The sequence below is a fragment of the Tympanuchus pallidicinctus genome, unplaced genomic scaffold (assembly GCF_026119805.1).
Source record: "Tympanuchus pallidicinctus isolate F22 unplaced genomic scaffold, pur_lepc_1.0 scaffold17, whole genome shotgun sequence".
In the NCBI taxonomy this organism is placed as follows: Eukaryota; Metazoa; Chordata; class Aves; order Galliformes; family Phasianidae; genus Tympanuchus; species Tympanuchus pallidicinctus.
In genome coordinates this window covers 2,715,466-2,741,157 of record NW_026294690.1, presented here as the reverse complement: position 1 = coordinate 2,741,157, position 25,692 = coordinate 2,715,466, and the positions used below count along the sequence as shown (strand labels likewise).

At 54.7% G+C, this 25,692-nt stretch overlaps 3 protein-coding genes across 4 annotated transcripts; 2 read left to right on the top strand and 1 right to left on the bottom strand.

Annotated features, from left to right (window-relative positions):
- Nucleotides 1-462: 462 nt before the first annotated feature.
- Nucleotides 463-7,068, bottom strand: PPM1M (protein phosphatase, Mg2+/Mn2+ dependent 1M). Its single transcript, XM_052678327.1, has 10 exons — nucleotides 6,801-7,068; nucleotides 5,940-6,063; nucleotides 5,520-5,774; nucleotides 4,848-4,960; nucleotides 4,018-4,102; nucleotides 3,615-3,733; nucleotides 3,114-3,177; nucleotides 2,488-2,595; nucleotides 1,891-2,039; nucleotides 463-1,613 (listed from the first exon to the last, which is right to left on the bottom strand). The coding sequence occupies exons 1-10, from the start codon at nucleotides 7,013-7,015 to the stop codon at nucleotides 1,466-1,468; spliced, it is 1,380 nt and encodes a 459-aa protein (XP_052534287.1). The 5' UTR covers nucleotides 7,016-7,068; the 3' UTR covers nucleotides 463-1,465.
- Nucleotides 7,069-7,089: 21 nt separating this feature from the next.
- Nucleotides 7,090-25,692, top strand: TWF2 (twinfilin actin binding protein 2). 2 transcript variants are annotated; one of them, XM_052678328.1, is made up of 9 exons: nucleotides 7,090-7,207; nucleotides 13,191-13,268; nucleotides 15,302-15,480; nucleotides 16,524-16,619; nucleotides 17,019-17,123; nucleotides 22,162-22,287; nucleotides 22,373-22,523; nucleotides 22,860-22,981; nucleotides 23,720-25,692. In XM_052678328.1, the coding sequence occupies exons 1-9, from the start codon at nucleotides 7,183-7,185 to the stop codon at nucleotides 23,885-23,887; spliced, it is 1,050 nt and encodes a 349-aa protein (XP_052534288.1). In that variant the 5' UTR covers nucleotides 7,090-7,182; the 3' UTR covers nucleotides 23,888-25,692. The 2 variants fall into 2 exon arrangements, with proteins under 2 accessions (XP_052534288.1, XP_052534289.1); XM_052678329.1 differs by lacking the exon at nucleotides 7,090-7,207 and adding an exon at nucleotides 9,251-9,390.
- LOC128078297 (uncharacterized) lies at nucleotides 17,130-22,155 on the top strand. The gene is made up of 2 exons (XM_052678330.1): nucleotides 17,130-20,684; nucleotides 21,107-22,155. The coding sequence occupies exons 1-2, from the start codon at nucleotides 19,929-19,931 to the stop codon at nucleotides 21,356-21,358; spliced, it is 1,008 nt and encodes a 335-aa protein (XP_052534290.1). The 5' UTR covers nucleotides 17,130-19,928; the 3' UTR covers nucleotides 21,359-22,155.

Genomic DNA, 25,692 nt, shown 5'->3' with positions numbered 1-25,692 from the left:
GAGTGTTCCCAGGCAGCTGATCCAGATGTAAGCAGAGCTCTTTCTCAGCAGGGAACCAGATTGTTGAGCTGGTGTAATAGACTTGTGTCATTACAGTCTAGCTGCCATAGGGGATGGGGGCTGACAGCGTGGGTAACATCCCCTGTGTGTTACTTTCAGCTTAAAGTCGAGGATGAGGGAGAAGTGTGGAGCTGGAGAGAAGCATTTTTGCTATGCTGCTTGCTTAAAGCATGAGCAGATATCTGAGAAAGCTGCCTCCTTCCTGGCTCCAGCCTTGCACTGAAGAAATAACCTGGCACGCAGCTCTGGGGCGATTGCTGCTTGGGGAACGCTGCCAGCAACAAACAGCGTCTGGGCAGCAGTAAATACATTCTGAAGCAATAACTTCCCTGTGATCTGCTAAGGCCATCTGTTTTTTAATCTCAGGTCTGTATGAAGCCTGATGGGAACAGAACTAGAAGGTACACAGAAATTATTTTTTATTAGGACTCATCCTTACAAAACTCGAGCAGTTCACAAAAGACGACGGGGTTTGTCCGCTTCACTGAGTCATGTGGCAAACTTGTGTGAGGAACAACGAACACAAAAGGAAGGAAATGGGAAGCTTGTCCAGACCTGAACTTACCTGTCTAATGAACAGCTCAAAACCTCGGAGATCTGCTTTAAAGGCTCAGATGATCCTGGCATCTTCTGTTGCAGTGAGTGTACCGCTCGTGCACCGGCGCCCAGCTACATGGAACAACCGGTTCTATTCTACTTGGAGCTCTTCTAGGAAATCAGCTGATGCATTTCCTTACACACTTCAGCTCTCATCAGCACTGCTACAAAACCAGCCTCGCTGCCAGTAGTCAGAGTGACCCCCAAAGTGTTAGTGAGCACTCTGATCTAAACTTTGTTAGAGAGCTGTACAATAACTACATCACGTGTAGCAGAAATGCTCTTCAGGTATCCACCTCTCCAGTGGAGGCTCCATCTCGGCTGGAAGAGGTGTGGGCCACCACTGTTGGTCATTGCAGCAGTTCCCAGTTCTCCAGCTGCTGGAGCAAATGGATACGAGGGACTCCTGTAGCTTATATGTTCAGTTTGAGTCTGATTAAAATCCAGTCCTCAAGATTGGATGGACCTCACTTGATCTTCATTCTTTAATATTAAAAAGGAAGAAGGGTTGCTAGAGATGGGGCTTTGAGGTTCACTGTCCTTAAATCTTAATCAACAGTGGTCTTCGGCTCCTGCGGCTGCTTCTGCAGTTTGCCATTGGCACGGCAAAGTAAATGCAGTAAGAGGGATGATTTGTTGCCCACTTGCACGTTGTTGATCTTCTTGCATAAGTGCTGGCTCTGCGTTCTCAGGTTCTGCATCAGGTGGTGTTGCTGGAGGAGGGTGCATGACTGGCAGAAATCCCTCAGTCATGTGCTGATGCCCAACAGCACCACAGTAGGGGGGCACTGAGATGCTGCCTGTCATGCTAACAGTCCTCAACCCTGCTGTGTAGTGGGATGACAAACACGGAGATGTCATCATAGGATGCCTCCTGGTTATCATCCAGCATCCACTGGTGGCCCCTCTTCTTTCCCCTTGCTCTGCACACCAAGCTCTTGGCCAGTTCTGCAAATCTGGGAGTGGGGAAAAATGAGAGTTTTGGTTTAACTCAACGCTGCCCTCCAAGAACAACACTGAGACAGGGCTCCACAGAGCCAGAATACATTTCTGAAGACATTAGCGTTATCACTGCTTCTTTAGGATGCAGAAATACTAAGAGTCAGTCCTTCCAGAGTCCCCAGAAAGAGTTTTTGGCCATGCTAGAGCTGACCTGGAAGCCAAGTGGTCTCAGTGTGTGTTTGGTCCAGACAGGTTTTTTGGGAAGGGAAGCAAGGGCGAGGCTGATGTTACCTGTGGGGATTTGTCCTGTTTTCTGCAAGGAAGCTCCTGGCCATGTGGGCCACATCTTCGTTGCTCAAAACATCCCAAAGGCCATCAGTTGCCATGATGAGGACATCATCTTCCTTAATGTCATGCAGAGCAAAGTCAAATACATTCACCTGGAAAACACAGGAATGAATCAGGGGGTTTTCCACATGTGAAAGCTCCAGCTATTTACCAAGGGCTGCCACGTTTCCTGTATTACACCTGGCTTTGGGATGCATTAAGCAACCTTGTGATTCTTTGCTTCCCCATGTGAGGGTAATCATAGACTCCAAACAAAGTAGGTGGCAACCAGTGGTGAGCGCACTCTGTTGTGGTCAGAATGCCAGCAGAACCTCCACTTGCTGCAGTGCAGAGGAGGGGGCAGGGGGGCAACTGCTTCCCTGAGGGATGGCTGATTGTGGGATGTGGGGGCTTTGAACCTTTATGTCCCCTCGCTGCCACCTGGGCAGCATGAGAGAGAACGGGATGGAAAAAGGGCACGGTTGAGACCTGCTTAGTTGCTACAAAATAGGAGCAGCTGAATTCCACCACCCCCCTGCAGTTCCACGTGTTCCGACTAACCTTTGGAATGCAGGAGAGGAAAGGTTTGACTTCAATGTTGGTGTCGATGACTTTGAGCTGATGATCCCCTAAACCTCGAGAGACAGACAGAGTCCCCAGCAAACGAGCCTGGCCCCAAGCAAAACAAATGTAAGAACACAATTCCCTTAAAAGCAGCTGCATTACTTGACCTTTAGGAGCATCATCCACACATCACCCACAGCCACCCCAGGAGGCATGAGAGATGCAGAAGTGATTACAAGCGATGGCCTGACAGGAGCGTGGATATGGAAAGCCAGCACAAGGGTGAGGTAGGAGAACATGGGACGTGGTAGAGGCTCATGCTGAAGGCCAAAGGTGGGTTCTGTAGTGAGCAGCATGTCCTGCAGACCTCAGGAAGCCCTCTTGTCATCTCATGGTGTGAGATGACAAGGAAGAAAATTGAACTGACTTGAAAAAAATGGTCCTTTGTCTTTGCGAAGGGGTGCCACGTGGGCTGTGGCACTGGTAGTGGCAGGGCTCTTCCTGCTCCACCCCTGTGTGCATACACTGGATGTGTGCAGTCAGTAACCCATCAAGTGGCTGGGATGCTGTCGGCCTCCCCATCAGCCTGCTCTGCCCTCCCAGGGCATAAAGCATCAAGCTACCTGCTTCCCGTGACCGTGGACAAGAGGATACTTGAGGTCAGCTTTCTCCACCAGCTTGTATCCCCTAGAACAGAGCATTCAGTGTTGATCTGGTGTCTGACTTGATGGTACAAATCAGTCTGAGCATTTCAACTGTGATTCAAGACTCGTGGTGTCCCCATGCACATTGAGTGACTGAGGAAGGCTCAGGGTGACTTGCTGAAGCAGTAGCATTAAGAATGACCCCTTATTGAATGCCAGGGTGTTTCTCCTTCCCCATTTCCTTCCAGTTGTACTGAGGCTCCCCACCTCAGCCTGCAGAGCCCAGCACCATCTCCCACTGCTGTTCCCTACAAAGGTCCTGTTCTTCAGGCAGAGCAGAACTACTGCTGGCCCGCTGCTCACAGCATCCTTTACCACGATAACAGCTCTGCATTCAGACAGCCCCTCGAGCATTCCATTGCCCCTAGCAGGTAAAGCTGCCCCGTGCCACGTCCCTGCCCCCACACACAGAGAACCCACCAGCCCTCCATGAAGTAATCCCTGTACAGGACTTTCTGGCCCACGTCATCTCCCTTCAGTCTCCGCGGAAACTCGAAGCGCGTGAACTCTCCATCCAGGAGTTTGGGGAAGAGAAAAGCCTGAAGGAGGGAACAAAGGCATAGGATGGACAGGCTTTGCTTCTGCAGGGGTGAGCAGCAAGGCTGTGCTCTGCTCACAGGCTGGGACTTGCACTCCCAGCTGCAAAGTGGGAACAACAGTGGGAAAACACATCCCAAGGGCCAAGCTGGGTGTGAGCATCTCCAACACTAAGCGCTGTTAGTTGAATCCTGCTCACAGCCCCCTTGGCTGCTGACAGTTTGGCTCCTGCTACAAGCCCTCCCTGACCCAGGTTGATGATCTGAGGGGGAGAGGAGTCACTCACCAAGTGCTGGAGTCGCTGCCTCTCTGTCTCGGGTGTGAACTCAGAGCTCATGGGCACAATGGTGTCCTTCAGAATGAGAATGGCCCTATGAGAAAAAGAGGCAAAGAGCTGAGCTGCATCCTGCCCCATCCCCATCAAGGCTGCCCCGTCTCTGCTGACCTGTTACTGGGGCTACCCCAGGGTCAGCCAGCTGAGAGAGCTCTGTGGCAGAGCAGTGCCAGAGAAGAGCCACACATCCAGGAGGGTTTAAAAATGCTGGTGTGTTTTAACACTGCAGTTGTGTTATTGCAGCAGAGAACTGAGCCTGCCTGGTTTAACAATGGCAGAACTCCCTGCTGGAGGAGTGGTGGCCAAAGATACATGAGGAAGCTGTTTAACATGCTTTGAAATCAAATCCCACTTTTGAACCCCTGCCAGGATCAGCTTACTGCTGCACTGCCCTGTGGCTGGGCAGCATTAGTGCTTGGAAATCTGAAAGCCCTTCTAGAAGGCACGAGAGCACCCACCCACCCATTCAATAGGTCCCATGGCAGGCAGGCAGCTGTGCTCCACAGTGTGCTGCATGCTTAACTTTTCTAGAATTACATAAGGTGCTGGAAACCTTATGGTAAGGCATTGGAACAAGCTGCACAAGGAAGTGGTGCAGTCACCATCCCTGGAGGTGTTCAAGAACCGTAGATATGTGGACATGGCTCAGCTGGCACAGTGGTGATGGGTGGACAGTTGGACCTGATGATTCTCGTGGTCTTCTCCAGTCTTAATGATTCTATGAAACCTCTGCCAATTCCAGCTCTTGTTCCCAAGCAACCTCTTCCTTTCCTTGCACTCACCTGCTGTCCCCAGCGTTTGCCACATACAGCTTTCCCTGGAAATAAAGGGCAGCCAGAGCAGTGCAGCCTCCTGTCTGGTTGGTGGCTTCCATCTCCTGGCCAATCACTTCATCCTGTGGGATTAAACAAGTTTGAAGAGCGATGTTAACCAGGGTGCTGCTTTCTGCAGCTGCCCCCTGGCTCCTAGCAGAAATCTGGAGCTAAAACTGCTTTGAGGCAGTCAGCAGAAAATCAGCAAGGTGAAAGTCAGCATTGCTTCAGTGCAGCCAACAAAGTTATCACTGCTGGACTGAGTGCTAAGGACAGGCTGATAGCAGAGATCTCAAACTTGCATATGGTCTATGAGTCTAACAATAGCTGTGGTCTAGCCCTGAAGGAATGTATTCCCTGGGAGCAGAGATGCTGCAGCTTTGCTCAGTGTCAGCATTACAATGCAGTGCAATGGCCCTGAGGCAGACCTCAGGCAGCTGACTGACCCAGCGTGATGTCAGCTCGCCTTAAGGGTGCACTCTGGCTGCTGGAGGAGCTGCAGACTGTGGCATTTGGCAGCCCCAGCCTAGCCCAATGCGCAGCATCCCTTGCCCATGTGGCAAACCCAAGCAGCTGGGCAATCAGTGCCTGATGAGAGAGCTCAGAGCAAAGGAACCCTTGCTGCAGGGACAAAGAACTCACGCATTCCTGGAAGGCATTCTCTAGGGCTCCCACCACCACATCTTCTACGTGGATGTGCTTCTCCTCCACGAATTGGGGGTCGCTGTCACAAACACAGCGCCCGCTCAAGTGCATGGGGGGACGGGGCTCCACGACGGCCCCCGCAACCTCCTCCAGCTTCTGCTTGATGCAGTAGTGCAGGTAGTTGGAGGCAATGATGGCAGCTTCTGGGCCACCGTGGCCATCGAAGAGCGCCCAGTAGTAACCAGTCAAAAACTGCAAGGGAGAAAAAAGATCAAGCAGTGAAAAGAGGCAGAGAGGGGCCATGCAGACAGCAGCTCGCACTCAGGATGTGCTGAACGTGTTCTGCCTGGCTTTTCCAGCCAAGCCGATGGAGCAACACCTTGGGGGCACCTGGGGGAACTCAGAACGGGGCCGTACCTGCGTGGAGCACAGGATCAGCCACTCCTGGTCCTCCTCCAGGCCTGGCTCCTTCCTGCGCACGGAGATCTGGCAGCACGTCGCCTGGTCCTCGTTGTACTCTGACTTCTCAGCATTGATAACCCTGCAAGTGCAAACACTCCAGCTGAGGGGCGAAGCACTGCCCAGCCAACATGGGAGTGAGCCCCCAGCCTTCCTTCCTTCCAGCCCTGTGCTCGCTTGCTCCCTTCTCAAAGTCAAGGATCTCTTGGCTGGGAATCTAAACATCAAATCGAGCAGGAAAAAGTTTCACCTGGGATACAGTGAGTTATGGGGAAAGAGCTGTGATGGGGCACCCCTGTCTCCACCAGTCCCTGCTGGCAGCCAAGGCAGCTGTGCCAGGCTGGTGACAGGGCTCCTTCTGGCCTTAACGCTGGGCCCTTCTCTCCCTGCACAGCTCACCTCCTGAACGTTACAATCCCACGACCTCCAGCTCACAAAGCGGTCCCACCACAACGCCCCTCTTCCCATAACCGAGGCAAACGCAGAGATTTATGGGGTTGTGTTTTTCCCTTTGCTATGACGGTGCTCTGCCAGGGCTCAGCGCTTCGGTGCCGCTCAACCCGAGAAGCCCCTCTGCCCGCTCCCTACAGCTCATCTCCTGGGGACACGCGGGCTTCTTTCACCGAAGAACAGAGAGGGTTTGCTGCCCACCGCTGCCTCACACAGCGCAACGAACGCACCGGGGCAGGGGATCACCGCGTTCAGCCCTGCCCAACGCTCCGGGGGCTCCTCGCAGCGCCCGCAGCCCCCCAGCACCCACTTCGTGCCCCGTAACCCCACGCAGCCCCCAGCCCCGTAACCCCCAACGGCCGCACTCACTCGGCATAGCCCGAACCCCAAGGCAGCGGCCGCTCCGGCCCGGTGCCCCGCACGGTCCTGACGTCCCTCGGATTCTCCTCTTCGTCTCGGAGGAACTTGGGCCGGCGGTACTGCGGCGGGGCGGGCTGGGGGGAGCGCGGTGCCGATTCCTGAGCACCTCCGGGCCGTTCCGTGGGGCCGCCCCGACGCAGCCGCCGCAACCACTCGACGGACATGGAATCCCGCGGGCTCCCCCCGCACGGACCGGGCGCGGCTCGAGGTCCGGCTCCTCCCGGGGGCGGTGCGGGCTGCGGCTCCGCCCGGTGCCGGCTCCGGAAGCGTCAGTGCGGGCGGCGGAGCCGTTTCCTGCCCGGGACGCGGCGGAGCGGAGCGGAGAGGAGCCATGACGCACCAGACCGGCATCCACGGTAAGCGTGGGCCGGGCCGAACCGCCAGGTCACGCCGCTCGTTCCCCTCCGCGGCTCCCGGATGCGCAGGGTGGGCACCGCGGGTGGCGGTCGGGGGCAGCGCGGCCGATCCGAGCGCGGTGCTGCGGGGCTTCGCGCATCCTTTGTCTCCGCGCGATGCCCGAACGCGGCTCGGCACCGCTAAGGTGTCTTCTACCGCGGCTGCTCCGTTATGGAGTGGGGTCTGCGCAGCCGGAGGCCCTTGCCCTGCGATCCAGCAGCGGGCGGAGCGGCACAGCCCCGCCGTGAGCCCAAAATCCCAACGGGGAGAAGGGTGCGAGCGGCGCGGTGCGAGCCCACCGCTGTGCGTGCTGCCGGCCGCCTCCCGCCGCAGGGCTGCGTTTTAAGCAGAAAGAACGCCAGCAGTGCTGTCTCTGGAATTTCCGTGTTGGAAGAAGGCCGGTTTAGGGGGAAGGATATGTGGGGGGATCCCCGGAGGCGGCCCCGAGGTTTCGGGGGGTGACAGCGTGCGTCTCCGTGGCGTTTCCCCCCGCTCCCACCTGACACCTCCCTGGGCAGCCTTAAGCAGGACCGGAGGCACTGCATAATTGATGGAACCGAATTGATATGCGAGCAGAGGTGGCAAAGATGCCGGCCCTGGGCTATGCTGGGCGGGCTGTGCCGGCTCGCTGTGCCTTCCTCGTGGCCAATGCCTCTCTGGGAGCATGGCGAATGTAGGGTGAATTTATGGCCACTGTTCCTTCGCAGCACACTCTGGTGACGTTCCCTTTGCTCGAGGACAGCCAGGAGCATCATTCCCATTGGGTTGGCTCATGGGATGTGGTTTGATGCTCAGATGCTGCTCCTGCTTGGCCTGGCAGTGCTGGTGGCCGTCGTTCTCATTCATTGCCTCTAAGCCCTAGGCTGCTACATTAAAGCTCAGGACCTCTTTGTGCTTTCCTCTGGTTGCAACAACAACAAAACCAGAACCGAAGCAGTGGGCACAGCACTCTGAGCTCTCAATGCAGGCAGGATGCACTGCCCTGGTAGGGTTTGCAGTGTCCTGGTGCTTGAAACAGAGGTGGAAGAGAGGCGCTGGCATTGCACCGCTGCTCTTGCAGTTCACTGACCTGTGCCAGCCCCAGCAAAGCGATCTCATTCCCTTCCCAAACTGCTTGGAAACTGCTGGGTGGGTGCATCAGGGGGTCCTTCATTCTCCCCCGCCCTGGCACAGTGGTCACCATCATTCCTTCCCCCGTCAGCGAGCTGATTCACTCTCTCTCAGATGAGCACAGCAATGCTGCTGCTGCTTCCTCCCCCTCTGGGAGTGCCTGAGCTGTTTGCCAAGCAGGAGGGATTTTCCATGTCTTCCATCTTCATGTGTTGTGGGTAAGCCACCCAGCCTCATCTGTGAGCCTGGCTCGCGGTGATAGCTTGGAAGGGAGAATTTGATATAAGCAGTGAAGGGAAGGCTGGGTGTGAGTGCCTCAGAAAGTCGGGTGACCTCCTTTCCCTGCACAGCAGGAAGCAGGCGTGTGCTGGGCAGGGGGGGAGGAGCATCATTCTGTGTGAGCTGACTTTGGGAGAGAAGATGAAGGGTCCCAGGGAGAGGGAGGTGATGGTGGTGCTCGTGTGGATGGCAGAAATGTCGGGGTGAAAACGTGTCTTGAAGGGTTTTTTCCATCTAGAAAGTGGCTTGTGTGAGCAAGAATGAAGTGGGAGGTGAAGAAGGAGCAGAAAGTGGGGGGAGAGCAGTGTTGTGGCTGCTGAGCTGCTCCTTGCCCATCCCCGTGGGAGCAGCTGGCTCTGCTCCCAGGCTGATCTTCGATGAGAAGGAAGCTCCAGAAGGAAACTGTCCCTATCCAGCACTTGTCCCAAAGAGCAGTCAGGCACTGGCACAGCTGCATGGGGAGCTGGGGGACTCAGCGTCCATGGAGGCGTCCCAGCACCGTGGGGATGTGGCACTGAGGGCCGTGGGCAGGTGGGGGGGGGACGGTGGGACCTGGGGATCTTAGAGGTCTTTGCCAACCATAATGATTCTGTGATCCCTTGGCTGTAGGTGCGCTCTGCGGGCAACAGAGAGGAATGGCGGTGATGGGGTTTCTGCTGAGATAAGAGAAGGGAAACGAAAACCTCCCTGCTCATGAGGCCTGTGCAGTGAGCTGCTGCAGGGCTGCCTTTGAGGAGCTGATCCCCATCTGTGGGTAACGACTGCTTCTTCCGGGCTGGGCACCAGTGCTCTGGTTCCTGGTTTTGCTTTGCAGCAAAGAGCAGAAATGCCCTGGGCTTATGCAAAACACAAAGCAAACACCCCCATGACTCAGAATGCACAGAGGCAGGCTCTAACCCCTGCAGAAGTTGCGCTTGAGCTGTAATTTTGAGGATGTGCAAATAATAAAAGCCTCTTAAAGTAGTGGGGAAGAGGAAGTCCCTTGGAAAGTGCATGTCAGGAGCCTCTAAATGCAATGAGACCACTGCTGGTCTGATACCCAGAGTGAGAGCGATTCTGATGAGGATCTGGGAGGTGCCAGGGTGGGGGGAACGTGGCTTCCAGGTAGGGATATGGAGGCGAATGGCTCATGGGATGAATGGCTGGAGATACCCAGGCAGGATATGCAGTGTGGCCAAGATTCAGTGAAATCCTTCTGCAGAACAGAACCCAGCATCAAAAGGTTGAGGGAACTGGGTTTATTTAGCTTGGAGAAGAGAAGGCTCTGAGGAGACCTCATTGTGGCCTTCCAATATTTGGAGGGAGCGTATAAACAGGAGGGGAAAAGGCTGTTTGCGAGGGTGGATGGTGACAGGACAAGGAGCTATCATTAAATAGGACTCAGTTTTAAACTGATACAGGGGAGGTTTAGGTTGGATATGAGGAGGAAGTTTTTCACCCAGAGGGTGGTGAGGCACTGGAACAGGCTGCCCAAGGAGGCTGTGGATGCCCCATCCCTGCAGGCATCCAAGGCCAGGCTGGATGTGGCTCTGGGCAGCCTGGGCTGCTGGTTGGCGACCTGCACACAGTATGGGGCTGGAACTGGATGAGCACTGAGCTCCTTTGCAACCCAGGCCATTCTGTGATCGTGGAGAACTGGAAGATGCTTTGGCTGTGTCCTCTCTTGCTCAGTTGTTACTTTTTCCCTTCCATTGTATTTTCTCATGCAGTCTGTAGCTTTTTCACCAGAGAAAAGGCTGCCTGCAAGGCCGTGGTGAGAAATGCAATCTTCTCAGTGCCCAAAGCAGCCAGCCAAGCTGCAGGAGGGATTGGCAGTGTGCAGTTGCCTCAGCTTGAGGATAGTGGCCAGAGGATGAAAGATTGATGGCTGAGGGTTCAGGTTTCGTGCCGGGAGGCCGAGGGGACGCGGCACGCCGAGAGAGGCATCTGTTTCAGGGGACATGTATTATTGATCCGGGAGCTGTCAGCAGGCTGGGGATGAGTGGGAAGGCCCAGCAGGTGAGGGCTGCTCTCCCTCTCTGGACGCAGCCCCAGCTCCCTCAGTCTCGCATGGCCTGTGCCATTCTCCTTGCACGACGCCAATCCTGAGGCTGTGTCAGCACCATGTAACCTTGCTGCAAGCTGTGCTCCTGCTCCTGCCTTCACAACTGACTTTGCAATGCCGTGAAGCCACTAACCAGCATAGGCTTGCCCCCAGTGTGACCCTCTCTCTCTCCAGAGTTGCTGGCAATGCACGCTGCTCTCTCCCTCTGTGGTGTTTTGCTTCCTAGTGAATTTCGTCCTATTTCTTTTTTTTTTTCTTCTTTTTCCAGCCTGTTCCTCCAACCTGCTGAGAGAACAGGGAGCTCTCTTTGTCCTCCAGCACGCACTTTGCCTCTCCTCTATTCCTGACTGCAGGACGTGTTGGTGCGGTGGCCAGATCTGACCGTGGAGATGTGGACTTAAAGCTGGACCCACATCGGGTCTGGGGACCTCCTGCTGTGGGCACCGACCCACCAAAATGCACCTGAGCTGCCTTCCCTTGGCTCTGCCACTTTGCCTCGGCTGCCACCTACCTCCAGCAACCACAGTGCAGCGTGGTGCCGTGCTGCCTCCAGGACCTGCCAGCACTGAGGACTTTCCTTGAGCTCTGGGCCCTCCCTCTGCAGCTCCCACTGCCGTGCAGCTGCTCTGGGCTTTGTTCCATGCAGGGCCCTCAGCCTCGGGATCACATCCTGGGGACACCCCTGTGTCACCCCATGCCTCGGTGCTGCTCCCTCCTCCATCCCTCTGCTTTTCCTTTGGAACAGGCTGGGGGCTCTCTGTTAATATTTCAGGCACGCAGACTGTCTCGTCAGGTCTGCTATGCCAATTAAGCAGTAATCATGCTGTAATGAAGCAGTTGCTGAGCTCATGCTGAAAGCCTTCACGGCTAGCATGTTCCTCTCCCTTGGCTCTGTGCTGGAGGAAGCAGAAAGGAATGGCACAGACACATCAGTGATGTTAATGATGATGATTATTTTTAATTTTTGGTGTTTTTTTCCTAAATATTTTAGCTTGAAGCTAGGAATATCCAAGCTGCTATCCCCCTCCCTCCTGTTTGGGCAGCGCGATGGCAAAGCGTAACGCTCATCAGGACCCTTTGGCTCTCGTGTTTAGGTTTCCTAGGTGTACAAACATCTCTTTTTCTCCTCCTCTTCCGCCCTGGGAGAAACCTCTCGTATCTTCAGCAACCACAGCAGCTGCTTGGAGGAAGCAGCCTGTCAGCAGGGGAAGGGCTAAAAATACCCGGCAGCAGGCTGAGTGCTGCTGGAAAGCTGTGTGCCTCCATGCTGCCGGGGGCCATGGGATGGGTTTGGGAGGATGGTCCTACTCCCATGTCGTGCTCGGGTTTGGCTCTGAGCCTGAGGGCTGCTTCTCATCTGTGCCTTTTCTCTCTGCAGAAGATGCCCCAGGCTGGTGGGCCCTGGGCAGCTTGATCTGGTGGGGGGCAAGCAGCCCATGGCAGGGCTTGAGGCTGAGGGGCTTCACGGTCCCTTCCAGCCCTGAGCTATGCTGTGATTGAGAAGGCATCAAGGAAAGGGAGAACTTCTAGACCTTTGCTCAGGACAGCTCTTGAGATGGTGAAACACATGCAGCTCAGATTTATCACATGGGAGGAAGGAACCAGTCTGCCCAGCTGCTCTACTGGTGACCCCTCAAGCAGCAGTTCCCTGCTGTGTTTGCACTTTGGGGCTGCTGCAGGGAGCAGTGGGTTGCTTATCTTTGCAGCACTTGTTTCTGTATTTCTAATGAGTGCTGGAATGCTCTGCAGCTTTAAAGTCTCAGGATGGGATCTTCCAGGTGGGATGCCCTGCACTAAGCACCCTGCCTTGGTTCTTCTTTCTTGCAGAGCAAGGCTGGAGCAGAACACACGCAGCAGCATGGAAGGGTCTGTCGTAGGGTGTGCACTTATGTGCTGGGTGACTCTTACCTGCTCTGAGCCTGCAGATCCCCAGTGGCTGCATGGCAGCATCCATTGGGCTCGCTGTTGAGCTGTCATGTGGGTATCTGCCTGCAGCCGTAGCTGATGGCCTGCTGTTCTTTCCCATCCAGAGGGCTCAGTTTCATGCCTGTGTCTCCACTTTGGGCTCAGTGACCTGCAGCACTGGGGCTCAGCAGCATCCCCACTTTTCCTAACATCTCCCAGCCACCCTGCACGCAAACCTGACTGCGCTGCAAAGTTAATAAACTTGTCACTTGAGCTCTGCCTGCAACCAGCCAAGCCATCAGCTAAATTTGGGTGATTATGTTCACCCAGGCCAAGTATCAGGTTATCTGGATCACATGTGCTCCCAGCTGCTATTTAACTCTGAAGCCTCTGGGAGACGCAGCACTTTATTACCCCCGAGGAGGCCAGCTGTTTGGATTTCATATTATTTTTATTGTAACATTTTGGCACCAGTTATTCTTTCTCTTTTTTTTCTGGACTGTTTTTAATTAATATCCTGCCAAATCACTTATCCCCACGGCCCGTCAGTGAGCAGCACCTGCTTTGGCCCTTCGATCTGATCACAATGTTTCTGGTTCTTTCAGCCACCACGGAATTAAGGGACTTTTTTGCCAAAGCCCGAAATGGTTCAGTTCGGCTCATCAAGGTGATCATCGAGGAAGGTAAGCTCCATTTTTAAGTGCTTTGATTTATGCTGTGTCAGCCCAGTTCTCCTCTTTTCCTTTCTTTCCTCTTTGCTGGCCAAATATGCTGAAAAATAGGGCTTGCATTTCTGGAAATGTTGTACAAATTCCAAGCGGGGCTTCTTGACACGTGGAGCCAAGAGCAGAGTGCTGTGGGTCCATGTGAAAACCAAGCCCAAAATTCAGGTGAGCTGCTGAGCAACTCTTGGCAACAACAGCCTCACAGCCTCTGCTGGGGCCGCTCTGGGATACGCAATGACTTTGCATCCTGCTGACTTCAGACCAGCTCTCCAGTGCCCCCAGTCCCAGGTGCTGCTCCTTCCTGCTGCTATGGCACAGGGGGCTGCGTGTTGCCCTGCTGCGTTTGGCCACCAAAAGGTGCCTTTGGGCCTCAGTTTTTATCTCATAAGCAAGTGGAGCAAAGCAGTGATTGAGCATCCCAGCAGGAACCTCTGAGGTGTAGGTTTTCCATCTGCTCGGCTTGGTACCATTGCATATGAATGACTTGTTTTTCACAGAGCAGTGTGGCACCGTCCTACAGCTGGGACTGCAGTGACTTCAGCCACCCTGGAGCTCAGCAGCCAACAACCATTTTTGTTCCCTGGTCATCTTTAGCCTTTAAAAAGCTCGTCCTTCTGTTAGGGATGAGTCAGATAAGCCTAGGCTGCAGTGTGGCTGTGAGGGCTGCTGGCTGTACATGCTGCTCCATAGCAGCAATGGAGACGTGTTACTGTCAGTAGAAATCACATCCCCTTGCTTGGCAGTGCTTTGTGCTTTGGATCCTGCCCTGCCACCATGCTGTCACCTCCATGGTCTGGGCTCTGGGAACCCCAGCCATGGTGCAGTTTCTGGCTTTGCTGCCGGAGCTAGGGAGGAAAATTTGCCCTAAAGAAATTGAATTGAACTGCAGAGACTCTGTGGGAGGAAGCAGAGCAAGCTGAAGAGCAAACAAAGGCTGAAAAGGGTGATGCTGGAGGTGGTCCTATAGAGAGTGCTGATGCTGGTGTTGCATTTCTGGAACAGGCAGTTCTTCAGCCTAGGGAACACCTGGATGCTGCAGGCTGCTGAGGGCACTGCTGTGGGCTGGCTTGTGCTGCTTCGCCTGCAATGAATTACCTGGCATTGGTTGCCCTGTGCATGGGGTGCTGGGACAGGTAGCAGGTGGGAAGGCCTTGGGGCTGCCTGGGTGTTTGGCCAGGTGAAATCTGTTGGGCTCTCTTAGATTTTGGAGCTTTCCAAAAAGCCAAATCCTTCTGCCTGCCTGCTTTGTATTGTTTAAGTCTACACTGAGGTTTTTATGCTGCTTCTTCCTTTCTTTCTCCAAGCAGATGGTTTTGTTGGAGAGAAAGTATTTTCAGCTCTGCTTTTCTGAAAGCACAGGTTGGGGATGGTGTCCGTCTGGAGCAGGGCTGACAGAGCAGCTCTAGGCGGGCTGCTAGTAGTCCTTCAGCCTTTTGAAGCCTCTTTTCTTCCCTGCAACTCGTGTGGAGGAACATGATCTAAAAGCAGCTTTGGGATGTAGGGTGTCCCACGCTCCAGGGGCAGAGCCTCAGCGAGTGCAAAACCTCTTTGCTGCACTTCAGCAGCACAGAAAACTTCTGTCCTTGCTTCCTGAGAACTCTTTGAAGAGGCTTTGGAGAATGGCAAACCTTTCATTTCTCTCTCTGATATTTTTCTTTGTGTTCATACCATGCCTACACTGGCACTTAAATCCCAGCCCCACGCTGCCCAGCTTGCTGCTTGCTGCTTCCAGCCCCATTGATGCTTGCGTAGCAGGGGAAAAAATACCCTCTGGACACTTGAGATGCCACCACATGTGTGAACTGCATAAATCCTTTCCAGAAGCCAGGGCTCTCTGGCAGCACGGCCTGCTGCAGGGGGACACAGCACAGACCCCTGCCTGCTTATCCCTCAAGCAAGTGTTTTTGCATCTCTGAGGTTACGTGGAGTCTGATAAGAGCAGCTGAGCCTTGCCTTAGCATAACCTTCACTTTTCTCTCTTCTCCTTCCAGAACAGCTCGTTTTGGGAGCGCACAAGGAGCTGGCCCGGCGCTGGGACATGGACTATGATGCCTTTGTGCTACCCTTGCTGGATGAGCAGCAGCCATGCTATGTGCTGTACCGCCTGGACAGCCAGAACGCCCAGGGCTACGAGTGGCTCTTCATCTCCTGGTCCCCTGATAACTCCCCGGTGAGCTCTGCTGTCCTGGAACTTGTGGCATTTGGGCGGGAGCAAGATGGGCAGGTGTCCAAAAATCTGCCTTCGGTGGCTCCAGGATGTGTAACTGTAGGCCAGCAACGACACCTGCTGGCTCGTAGGCTGGTGTTGATGTTCCTGTGGCTTGTGACCTTGGCCTTAGCATAACCCAGGGACTGTGAGCCTTGATGGCAGAGGGTTGGCTTGGTCCTCTGTGTCGATCAAGACGGGCTGGGGAGTGCTTGCAAAAGTTCTTTCCTGAGCAGAGTTTTGCAGGAGAACAGTGCAAGAGAAGTCTAAAAGGTGAATGGAAGCAACGTTTTGCTTTTTTGGTGGGGAATTTTCATTGGAAGGATGTGGTCCCTTATGGCGACTCAACGACATCAAACCACCAGGGCTGTTCTTTTGCAACATGATTGTTTTCATGATTCCCTGTGAAGCTGCTGTCTGTCTGTACAATAAACCAGTGAACTGTGGTTTGAGGCCAGAGCTCCTTAAGGCTGCACATGCATAGCTGGGGAAACAGAGCTGATAAGTGCCACACTGTGCTCAGAGCAATCCCCTGGAGCTAGAGCTGCTGGGGTGAGACACAGGACTGAGGTAAAAACCAGGTGGTTGTTTCCAGGTACTTACTTTCTAGCTTGTAGTGCCAATAGCTACAGAGAGCTTTCTGCTCCCTATGAGAATCTGGAGTCTCTGTATCGGTTTTGATTTATTTGTTTTTGTGTGTATTTGTTTTTGTGTTTCTTTGTGTTTGTGTAATCAGAGCATCCCATGGTTAAGCAAGCACATGGAGGTGACATTATTCCTTGTTGTGCTGCAGGGTCCTGGGCTGCAAGCTGGCTCCCAGGGATGAGTCTCAAATGACAGCACCAGCTGTGGTTGTTGCTGCACATGGAAGGGGTGGGAGGCTGAGCTTTGGGAAGGCAGAGCTTTGGGTCAGGAGGTGGCAGTGACCACCTGGTGCCAGTGGGATGGAGGTGACAGGTCCCCTGCTTCCTTCCCTGACCGTGTCTACTGTATCCCTCCTCACACAGGTCAGGCTGAAGATGCTGTATGCTGCAACCAGAGCAACGGTGAAGAAAGAATTTGGAGGGGGGCATATAAAGGATGAGATGTTTGGAACAGTTAAGGTACGGTCGTGATTCACATAGGGTTCTGTTCAATCTTTTGAGTTAAAAGCTGAGCTCTGGGAACCTACCCAGGACTCCAGCTGCTGGCATCCTGCTTCATGGCTGCAATCGGGCTGTGGTCTCCTTTTCTTCTGGCTGTTGTGGTCCCAAGCTTTGCTCCTCAACCAGGGGCCGCACTGCTGCATGGCTGGTGGGATGGCCTGGATGGGCAGGGCTCAAATCAAGTGTGGTGTTTGCATGGAGGTGTCCGAGAGCACAGCCCACACTGGTCATTCGTGTCAGCAGGGAGAGAGCCAGAGCTTGGGATCTCAGATCCAGGCTGGGGTCATAGCCCTGTCCTGTCTGCTCCGTGGTGATAATAACTCCCTAACGTTTCCCTTCTTGTCCCTCTGTCTGCAGGAGGATGTGTCCCTCAGTGGGTACCAGAAGCACGTATCGTCCTGCTCTGCGCCCGCCCCGCTGACTGCAGCTGAGCAGGAGCTCCAGCAGATCCGCATCAATGAGGTGGGCATCCCATGGCACCCAGCCCCGGGGAGGTTTGGGGCTCAGCCTTTGCTGCAGAGGTAGCTTCACTCTTACAAAGCTCCTTTGTACGTGTGCTTTTTAACCCGCTCCTGAACCTGCTGAGGTGGATCAAGCATTTGCATGACCTCATGGTCAAACTGATGATGAATTTTACAGACTCTTTTCTTTGCTAGGACATGAGCTTGGATATCTTACTTTGCATGCTGTAATTAGCAATTAGCAGGCAGGTGGAGCCTAAAGGCAGGCAGCGGTGTCAAATCTTTAGATATCAGGATGGAACTCAGAGCTGGAGTTGAATTTGAGGGGAAAACAGGAAGGATTCCAGCTCACATTTCGGCTGTCACAGTGTACTTTCTCAGGTACATCTGTGGCTGTGAGGGGTGCTGTGCTAAAGGGGAGAGGTCTTAGCCTGAATGTCTGGGGCTTAGTGCTGGAAGGAAGTACAAAAATGGCTGGATGAGGCCAGGCAAGGCTGCAGCACAACACAGGTCCTGCAGCAGCATGAGACACTCGTGCCAACCTCTGTGATGCTGTGGAAACCTTGAGGCTGTGAAGAGGATCCTATGGGGTGAGAGGACTGCCTGGAAGCTGTGTTTGGGAGGAGGGGGATTTCACTGGGATGTCACAGAAACAGCATCCCTCTCTCTTCCTCCTGTGATGGGGTCTGTGGGGCTTAGAGATGGATGTGGAGCCTGGGAGATACTAAGCCAAGCAGTCTGGTCCAGTCAGTGGCAAAGACAGGGCAGGAGCAGGTCTGGGGGCAGTGCCAACCCAGTGCATTAATGTTGTTGGTCCTCTCTTCCTCTGCTTTTTCTTGCAAACTGGGAAGAGACCAACCAGCACCTGGCCTTTTTTCACAACAAGGGGCTAGAACCACATTTCTCAGCACCGCCTGGACCTTCCTTTCCCTGTAGACCTGGAGAACTATGGAGTGCATTGCTTGTCCTGCTCATCATTGGAGCATGTGGTGACAACCACTGGGTGGTGCTGGACAGATATGATGAATGGATCCAGGGCATGCCACCAAATGTGATCTTCTAGTAGGGCTTGGTATAGTCATCCCAGCTCCCACCCAGAGGGTATGGGCAGGATTTAGGCTGGAGAATGCAAGATGACACCTTGGAGAAGAGAGAGCTAATAGTGCTTTGAGACAAGGCTCTGGGCTGTGCTGCTTATCTTGCAGTAACTTTGGGCTTTTATGGTCCCACCCAGGCCATCGCCCTGGCTGGTTGGTGTTGTAGGATTAAGTGCTTTTTCTTGGCTGTGTCTTGCAGGGTGAAGTGGCCCAGGTAAGTGTTGCTCGTTTTGCTTGTGTTCCCAATGATCCGCTGCTCCCCACCCTCCTGACTGCAAGAGGCGGCTCCCGAGCGAGTGAGCTGCCCAGGTTTGGTGTGGTTGGGTTTCATTTTAAAGGTACGCTGTCCCCTGTGTAAGCCTGAACCACAGCAAGTGGACCTTCTCATCTAGAAAGAGAGAAAAATCACTATTTTGCCTCTGAATTTAGTGTGAAGCTCCTGGATGCTTGGGCTGCTGCAGGGTCTCTGTCGGTGCTGACCTTATAGCAAGTTTCTGGAGCAGTGCAAAGCAGAGAGGGGCAACGGGAGCAGCTTTCAGCACCCTGCACAGCAGTGCCTCCGTCCTTGCCTGGACATGCACATTGCTGCAGAAGCAGAGTGACAGTAACCTGTCTCCTTGCAGAACACCAGGTGTGCTGCAGCACAAGGGAAGGAGGCTGCAGCAGTTGTGTTGGCGGTGCTGGTGCCGTGCTGCTGGCTTGTGTTGGCTGTGCAAAATGCTGGCGCTTCCCCCTCTGTCCCCATCACCACAGCTGGGGTCAGAGAGCTCCGTGTCCTTTGTAGCTGAAGCATTGGCAGTGTCTTCACGTGGGCTGACAAAACAGACACTGAGGAGTGGCTGTGACCTGCTGGGCAGCCCTGCAGCGAGCTCAGACCTCAGCAGCTCTGCTCTTTGGCTGTCTCTTTGTTGGGACCCTGAGCTCTGTGAATCCACCAGGATTTTGGAAGTGACACAAGGGACACTGTTTCTTTAAAAGCTACCAAGTGCCTTGCAGTGCATGTCGTTGCCACTTGCCTGGGATTGCTGCTGGTGGTGCATCTCTTAGCGCGGTCTCTAACCTTTGTGAGTTTGGCATTTCTCACTGTGGAAGTGCTGGTATTCCTGGGTTGGCAGCAGGCACCAGTGGGAAGCAAAAGGCAGCAGCAAAGCAGGAGGGTGGATGTGGCAGCTGTGCAGCCCTGCCTTCTGCACTGGGACAGGGAGGAGTTGAGCCAGGCCGCACCTGGCATGGAGAGAGGGGATGTGCTGAGCCATCCTCCTGGAGGCTGGGGCAAGTGTGAGGGAGTTCTCCAAAGCTGAAGGCAGAAAATGCATCACTGCTGTGCTGGAAGCTGTGGGTGACCTATGGGCTCAAACAGTGGTTTTTAAATGGAGATTGAGCTGTCATAACAAATCCCTGCCCAAATGGAGAGTCTTTCTGGAAGCGCTTGGAGGCATTGCAGGCTCAGAAATGCAGAGGGAAACCAGGTTTATCTGTGGGGTGGAGTGGGAAATAAAAGCAAATTAGGAGCTCTGGTCAGCACCCAGCTCTCAGTAGGGAGGGGAAAGCAGAAAAAGGTAAAGAAAAGGAGGTAAAACACCCTGCAGCCCAAGTGCTGCCAGTGGGCAGGCCCAAGCCAAGAGCTGTGGGATGCAGCTTGGCCATCCCTGTGCAGAGCCTGGTAATGAGCCCAGTGCTTGTGGGTTTAAAAAGAGAAGGAGTAGGAAATGCCACGGGGAGGTGTGTTGCAGAGGGTAACAGTGCTGGGATGCCCTCTGATGTGGGGAGCTTTCCGACTCCATCCTGCTTCATCCAGCATTGAAAGCTCTTCGCTCATCGCCCCAGCATCCTTTAGTTCTCAGGGCATTTGCAGGGGAGAAACATGGGGGTCTGGTGTTGGCAGTGATAAATCCCATGTGCCACATCTCTGCAAGGGAGGAGAAGGCAAACCTGAGTGCCATCAGCATCTGTGTGTGCTTGCCCTGTCTTTGACTGTGGGAATGCAGAGCTCTTCATCTTCCTATACTCTGAGCTTGGAAAGTAGCTTGGGCAGTCTTTTTCCCCAAACCTTTAGGGGGATCCCTCTTTTAGGGGCTTCCCCTTTGTGGAGGAATTACTCCCAGCCCTGTTGCTGTAACTCCTCCATCCCAACACAGGTTGGGCAGTCAGCAGGAGGCAGAGCAGGGCTGGTAATGCCCCTGGAGCTCCTGGGCTGTCCCAACAACCAGTCCCACAGCCGTGCTCAGGGCTGTCCCTCCCCAGCACTGACATTTCCCATGTCATTTTGTCACTCTCCATGCCTGCACCCAGGACCTGCTTTCCCTGGCCTCCAGCAGAGACATGGTAGGCCTGCACCCTCCCAGCATGTTGGTACCACCCCCTCCTTGTTCCTAGACCCATCCATCCCTGTGTGGGTGCCGTTGACAGTGTCTCCTCTCCCACACCCGCAGGATTCCTGCTCACAAGACTCAAGCACGGAGATGGTAGGCTGCTCCACAGGCCGTGTGCTGCATGCTCTGCTCCCTTTGCCCCCTGCTCTGCCCAGGGGAGCTGAGCTCACCCCACGCTGGGCTCCCTAAACAAACCCCCAGGGAGCTGGTGTCTGAAGTCTGTGTTGGACTTGAGACGGGGATTAGATCACTCCTGGGGTTTTTTCTACTTCAAGTTGGCGATGGATGGGCTGCTCGTGTGTGTGATTTTCCTCCATTATCATTATAGGGGGGAGGTGGGGAGGAGGGGCTTTTCTCATCTTTGCACCAAACCTCCTAAAACGATCCCAACCGAAAGCAGCACTTGGTGTGCAGTGTGCGGGTTGGCGCTGCCGTGTGCCTGGGGCAGGTGGGGCGGGCTCAGGGGCAGCTCCTCCGCCAGCGGCGTGACTCCGTCTCCCTGTATTCTATGGCAGATGGTGGGGGGCTGTTGCTGCTGCCCATCGCTGGTAGAGTACCCCAGCCCCGAGGAGGTATGCTGTGCCGCTGCGCGTCCCGCTCTCCCTTCCCTCCTGCAGGGTCACAGCACAGCCCTGTTCGGGGTGGAGGTGCCTGATGTGACGCGGCCTGTCCGTCTTTCTTCCTCTTTGCAGTGGCTTTGGTCTCGTGGAGAGGGGATTTGTTTGCTCCGCCGTGCAAAAGCCTCTGCTTTTGAGGGTTTGGTGTGAAAATGTCTGAGCTGCGGGTCTCTGAATCCTCGCTCCACTGTGGGCAGTGGGCACCTGTAAGTGACCCCAGACCCAGGCAGCTGGATGCTGGGATTTCGAGGCTCCCTGCACATTGCAGTGTGGGAGGATGAGGTGAAGAGGCAGCAGTGTTGGTTGTGGCACCCTGCCCTGTCCCCAGCTAGGAGTTCTCTGCAAACAGCCTTATGCTGAGAATCGTAGAATCACAGCATGATTGGGTTGGAAGAGGCCTCACAGACCCCAGCCCCATCCCTGCCATGGGCTGGCTGCACCTCAGCTCAGGCTGCCCAGGGCCTCTCTGTGGCCTGGGGCACCTCCAGGGATGGCACCCACAGCTCTGGGCAGGCTGTGCCAATGCAGCCCCATGAGAAGCGTCAGTGGTGCTGAGGTTGTTTTCTGGGAGCAGTTGTGCAAAGGAGGAGAGCAGGTCTGGGGGATGCACGAGCAGGGACAGATTCTGCTGGGTGATTCCTGTTTGCTGGGAAGCACCACAGTCCCGAGGCTGGTGACATCTAAATGTTAATGCTGTGTTTCCAGTGAGCTGTGTCTCAAGCATTGCCTCTGCCTGAGAGCTTTGCCAGCACTCCTGCACTCACCCATCAAACCCACAAGTTCCTGGGTTAGGGTTGGACAGGCCTCCTGACCCCAGGAGGGCATGGATGCCCCCAGCTGCTGCTCTGTGCCTTGGCAAATGCAAGCATGAGGATGCACATTCACCCTGGGGCAGCTGGAGATGGTACCTGGTCCATGACCACTCTGACACTCAGTGCTTTTCCTGTTTGCAGGTGAAGACAGAGATCAGTGTGGAGAGCAAGCACCAGACCCTGCAGGGCCTGGCCTTTCCCCTGCAGCTGGATGCGCAGCAGGCTATCCAGGCACTGAAGCAGAAGAAAATCAATTACATCCAGCTGGTGAGTCCCTGGCACGGCTCCCCCTGCACCTCCAAGCACCCCTTGCTGTGGCACTTTGGTCTCTTTTGTCCCTTTCTTCAACCAGAAGCTGGATCTGGAGCGGGAGACCATCGACCTGGTGCACACGAGCCCCACAGAGATCACTGACCTGCCCAAGAGGATCCCACAGGACTCTGCTCGCTACCACTTCTTCCTGTACAAGCATTCACATGAGGGAGACTACCTGGAGTCTGTTGGTGAGCAGTGATTGCTCAGAGCCCCTGGCTCTGCCCTTAGCAATGGTGCAGGTGGTGTGGGGGATCTGAGCGGATTCTCCCTTGCCGTGCTCCCCCCAAGCAAGCCTTTGGGGCCCAGAGAATGTGGGGAATGCACAATTTGGATCTTGAGTATTGAGGACTGGGGAGGATTTATGCAAGGGGCTGCTGAGTTGCAGAGTATGGCAGTGGAAGAGCTTGGCCTCTGCACCTGAGCTTGTCAGGGCTCTTCAGCCTGGAAAAGCCCCAGAAAGCCAGGATCTGGCTGCTCCCCATCGTTGGCCATGGGCAGCACTGAGCCTCGTTCCTCTCTCGCAGTGTTCATCTACTCCATGCCTGGGTACAAATGCAGCATCAAGGAGCGCATGCTCTACTCCAGCTGCAAGAGCCGGTTGCTCGACACCGTGGAGCAGGAGTTCTGTCTGGAGATAGCAAAGAAGGTGAGTCCCTACCTCCTGGATGCGACATGGTTTTGACTGGGGTGAGGTCTCAGAATTCAGGGAAGCCTCAGGCATCACTGAGGTTGTTTAACAGCGGCCTGGAGAAAAGGGGAATGGTCTTGCACTGACATCTCTGCCCCAGCCCTAATGGGTATCCCCAGCATCTGTGGTTTTGGTGAAGACTTCTATCCAGTAGGAGGGGATGGATTTCCCTGGTTGAGAGCTTTGGGATTGAAATGACCTAAATCTTTGAGTCATTTGACAACAGTACTTCACACGGTGGGTGTATGGAGGCCCCTTTGCTTCTACCCTGTGGGTCCTTGGTCCAAGCCTATCAGTGTCCTTGAGGAGGAGTGCGGGGTTACCCTGAGAGAGCAGCATTTTGGGGTGTGAAGACAGTCAGGCATTGAGATGGGCTGCCCCAGCCCTGGAGGAATTTACGAGATGTGTGGATGTGACAGTAAGGGACGTGGCTTGGTGATGGCACTCTGTAGCTCATATGAGCTCATTAGAGCTCATTGAAGGGCTGACTGCCACTGGGGAAGGATCTTTGGTTGGAGATCCTTCTCTTATGGAGTTTTCCCTGCAAGCCCAGATCTTTGGAGACAGGTGAGCACCTTTTCTTTCTCATTGTAACGCCATTTCCATTTGTGTAGTCCCTTTGTCCTTACACCTCCTGTATCTCCATTCCATGGTGTTGACCTTTCTGATGGTAACAAACCCCGTTTCCCTGTGCAGATTGAGATCGACGACGGCGCTGAGCTGACGGCAGAGTTCCTGTATGATGAGGTGCACCCGAAACAGCACGCCTTCAAGCAGGCCTTTGCCAAGCCCAAAGGGCCCGTGGGGAAACGGGGACAGAAGAGGCTGATCAAAGGGCCAGGAGAGAACGGCGAGGACAGTTAGATCTGGATGAGGCAGGGACGGGTGGTGAATGGACAGCATCCCCCTGACTTTTCCCAGCTTCCACCCCTCCGTTCCAGGCCTTTCTGCTGACCTGGGGATCTTTCCCTCCATCTCAGCCTTCCCCTTCCCTTCTTTTCCCTTTTTCATTCCTTTTTGAGCATCAGGACGGGTTGTTTCTCCCGACGCAGAGCAGTGGGATGGGGACAGGCTGTAGGTGTTTGTGTTTCATTCTCCATGTCCTTGTGCAAGCCTGGGGACAACTGGGGAAGCACGGGAGCAGCAGGACCATGTCTCCAGCCTACTCTGGTCCCAGCTGGGACCAGAGCTTTCCCTTGGTTTACCTGTGCTGAGGGAAGGATTCGCTCACCTACGAGCTGCTCTATGCAAAGGAAGGAGATGATACCTGGTGTTGGTTTAATAGCAGATAACATTAAATGCTTCTTTCCCTCCTCCCTCTTCCTACAGCCTTTACTCAGCAGAGCCCCGCTGTGTAAGTCCTATGGCTGCCCGAGCCTTTCCAGGCTGCAGCCCAGACCCATCCCTGCAGGGGGGACTTTGCTGTTGCAGCCCCAGCACCTGGCAGGAGCATTTGTCCCTGGTGAGAGACAACCCCTTGTTCTATCTGGATTTGCCTTTTGGGGAGTACAGATGCTTCTCCCTTCCCTTCTCACTCCCAGCTGTCATACAGAGCATCCTCATGGCCAGGGCCCTGGACATGCAAGCAACAGCTGCCCAGTACCTGACACTGCTGGTGGCTTCCCATACAGCCACTCCGTGCTGCTCCCACCCATCTCTAGGTACCTGTGCCTCCTGGGCTGGTCTGGCTGTGAAGCCCCTTGGGTCTGAGCTGGGGCACAGGGATGTGGCTCAATGGACTTTGAAGCCAGTTTCTTATGGGTAGGGGTAGAGGAAGGGCAGCACCTAGCTCTGTTTTTGTCCAGTCTTGCCGCAGGGCAAGGTCTGAGCTCCACCTGGCTTTGGAGAAAGGTTACCGTGCCTGTTGGCAATGTTTGGATCCTCTTTCTGATCCACCAAGGACAGCCTTTTCCCTCGGAGGGAGGCTTTAGAGCCCTGCGGCTGGGTTTGGGACAGGAGCCAGAACCCATTCCATGCCCCCCCTGTCCCCTGTGCTGTCTGTCCTCGTACTTCATCCTTCCTCATTTCCTTCATCCCCATCCCTGTGCTTTTATCAGCATAGGGGTGCCTCAGCGTTTGTAGTGTGATTGCAAGGCGGGGGCTGGCCTGACTGCTCCATTAATTCTGGATGTTGTCATCTGTGGGATGAACCTCTGGTCCAGGCTGGCACCCAGGTGAGGAAGGGGGTGGCTGGACATTATTGCCCTTTGCAAGGAAAAGGGTGTGGGAAATGGGATAAAGCCCCGAGCCCCTGCGAAAGGCCACCCAGCTCCCACCCACGTGGGCTGCCCCAAATCCTGGCACAAGGGAGGCTGCCCCCCAGGGAGGGCCAGCCGGGGCTCCAGTGTGCTCACAGCATCGAGGACATCGCTGGTCACCAAGGGCTGTCCCCAGGGCTTGAGTTTGGCATTGTGGATTTGGCTTTTCTTAGAGGATTTGGGGAGGAGAGCACCTTGCTGCTGGCTACCAGCGAGGCCTGCTTCCCCCACACCCCTGGGCAGTGGTAACACCAGGGCTGCTCCCGTGCCCTTCCCCGCTCACCGGTGAATGTGCCGATGTTGCCTTGACCGTGTTGGGGTGCCCCAGTGAGGGGGGTGTGAAGCCTGGGGGGAGCGGAGCACACTGTACTGAATGCTGTATTTTCTAAAGAATAAAGTATTTTTAAAGCA

Excerpts from the sequence above, each read along its gene's own strand:
- LOC128078297 (XM_052678330.1), top strand. The coding sequence starts at position 19,929 with ATGCCACGGGGAGGTGTGTTGCAGAGGGTAACAGTGCTGGGATGCCCT. Across the intron at positions 20,685-21,106 it reads AAGACTCAAGCACGGAGATG|ATGGTGGGGGGCTGTTGCTG; the intron begins GTAGGCTGCTCC and ends ATTCTATGGCAG.
- PPM1M (XM_052678327.1), bottom strand. The coding sequence starts at position 7,015 with ATGTCCGTCGAGTGGTTGCGGCGGCTGCGTCGGGGCGGCCCCACGGAA. Across the intron at positions 6,064-6,800 it reads TGGGGTTCGGGCTATGCCGA|GGTTATCAATGCTGAGAAGT; the intron begins GTGAGTGCGGCC and ends TTGCACTTGCAG. Across the intron at positions 1,614-1,890 it reads AACAGGACAAATCCCCACAG|ATTTGCAGAACTGGCCAAGA; the intron begins GTAACATCAGCC and ends CCCCACTCCCAG.
- TWF2 (XM_052678328.1), top strand. The coding sequence starts at position 7,183 with ATGACGCACCAGACCGGCATCCACG. Across the intron at positions 13,269-15,301 it reads CAAGGTGATCATCGAGGAAG|AACAGCTCGTTTTGGGAGCG; the intron begins GTAAGCTCCATT and ends TTCTCCTTCCAG. Across the intron at positions 15,481-16,523 it reads GGTCCCCTGATAACTCCCCG|GTCAGGCTGAAGATGCTGTA; the intron begins GTGAGCTCTGCT and ends CTCCTCACACAG.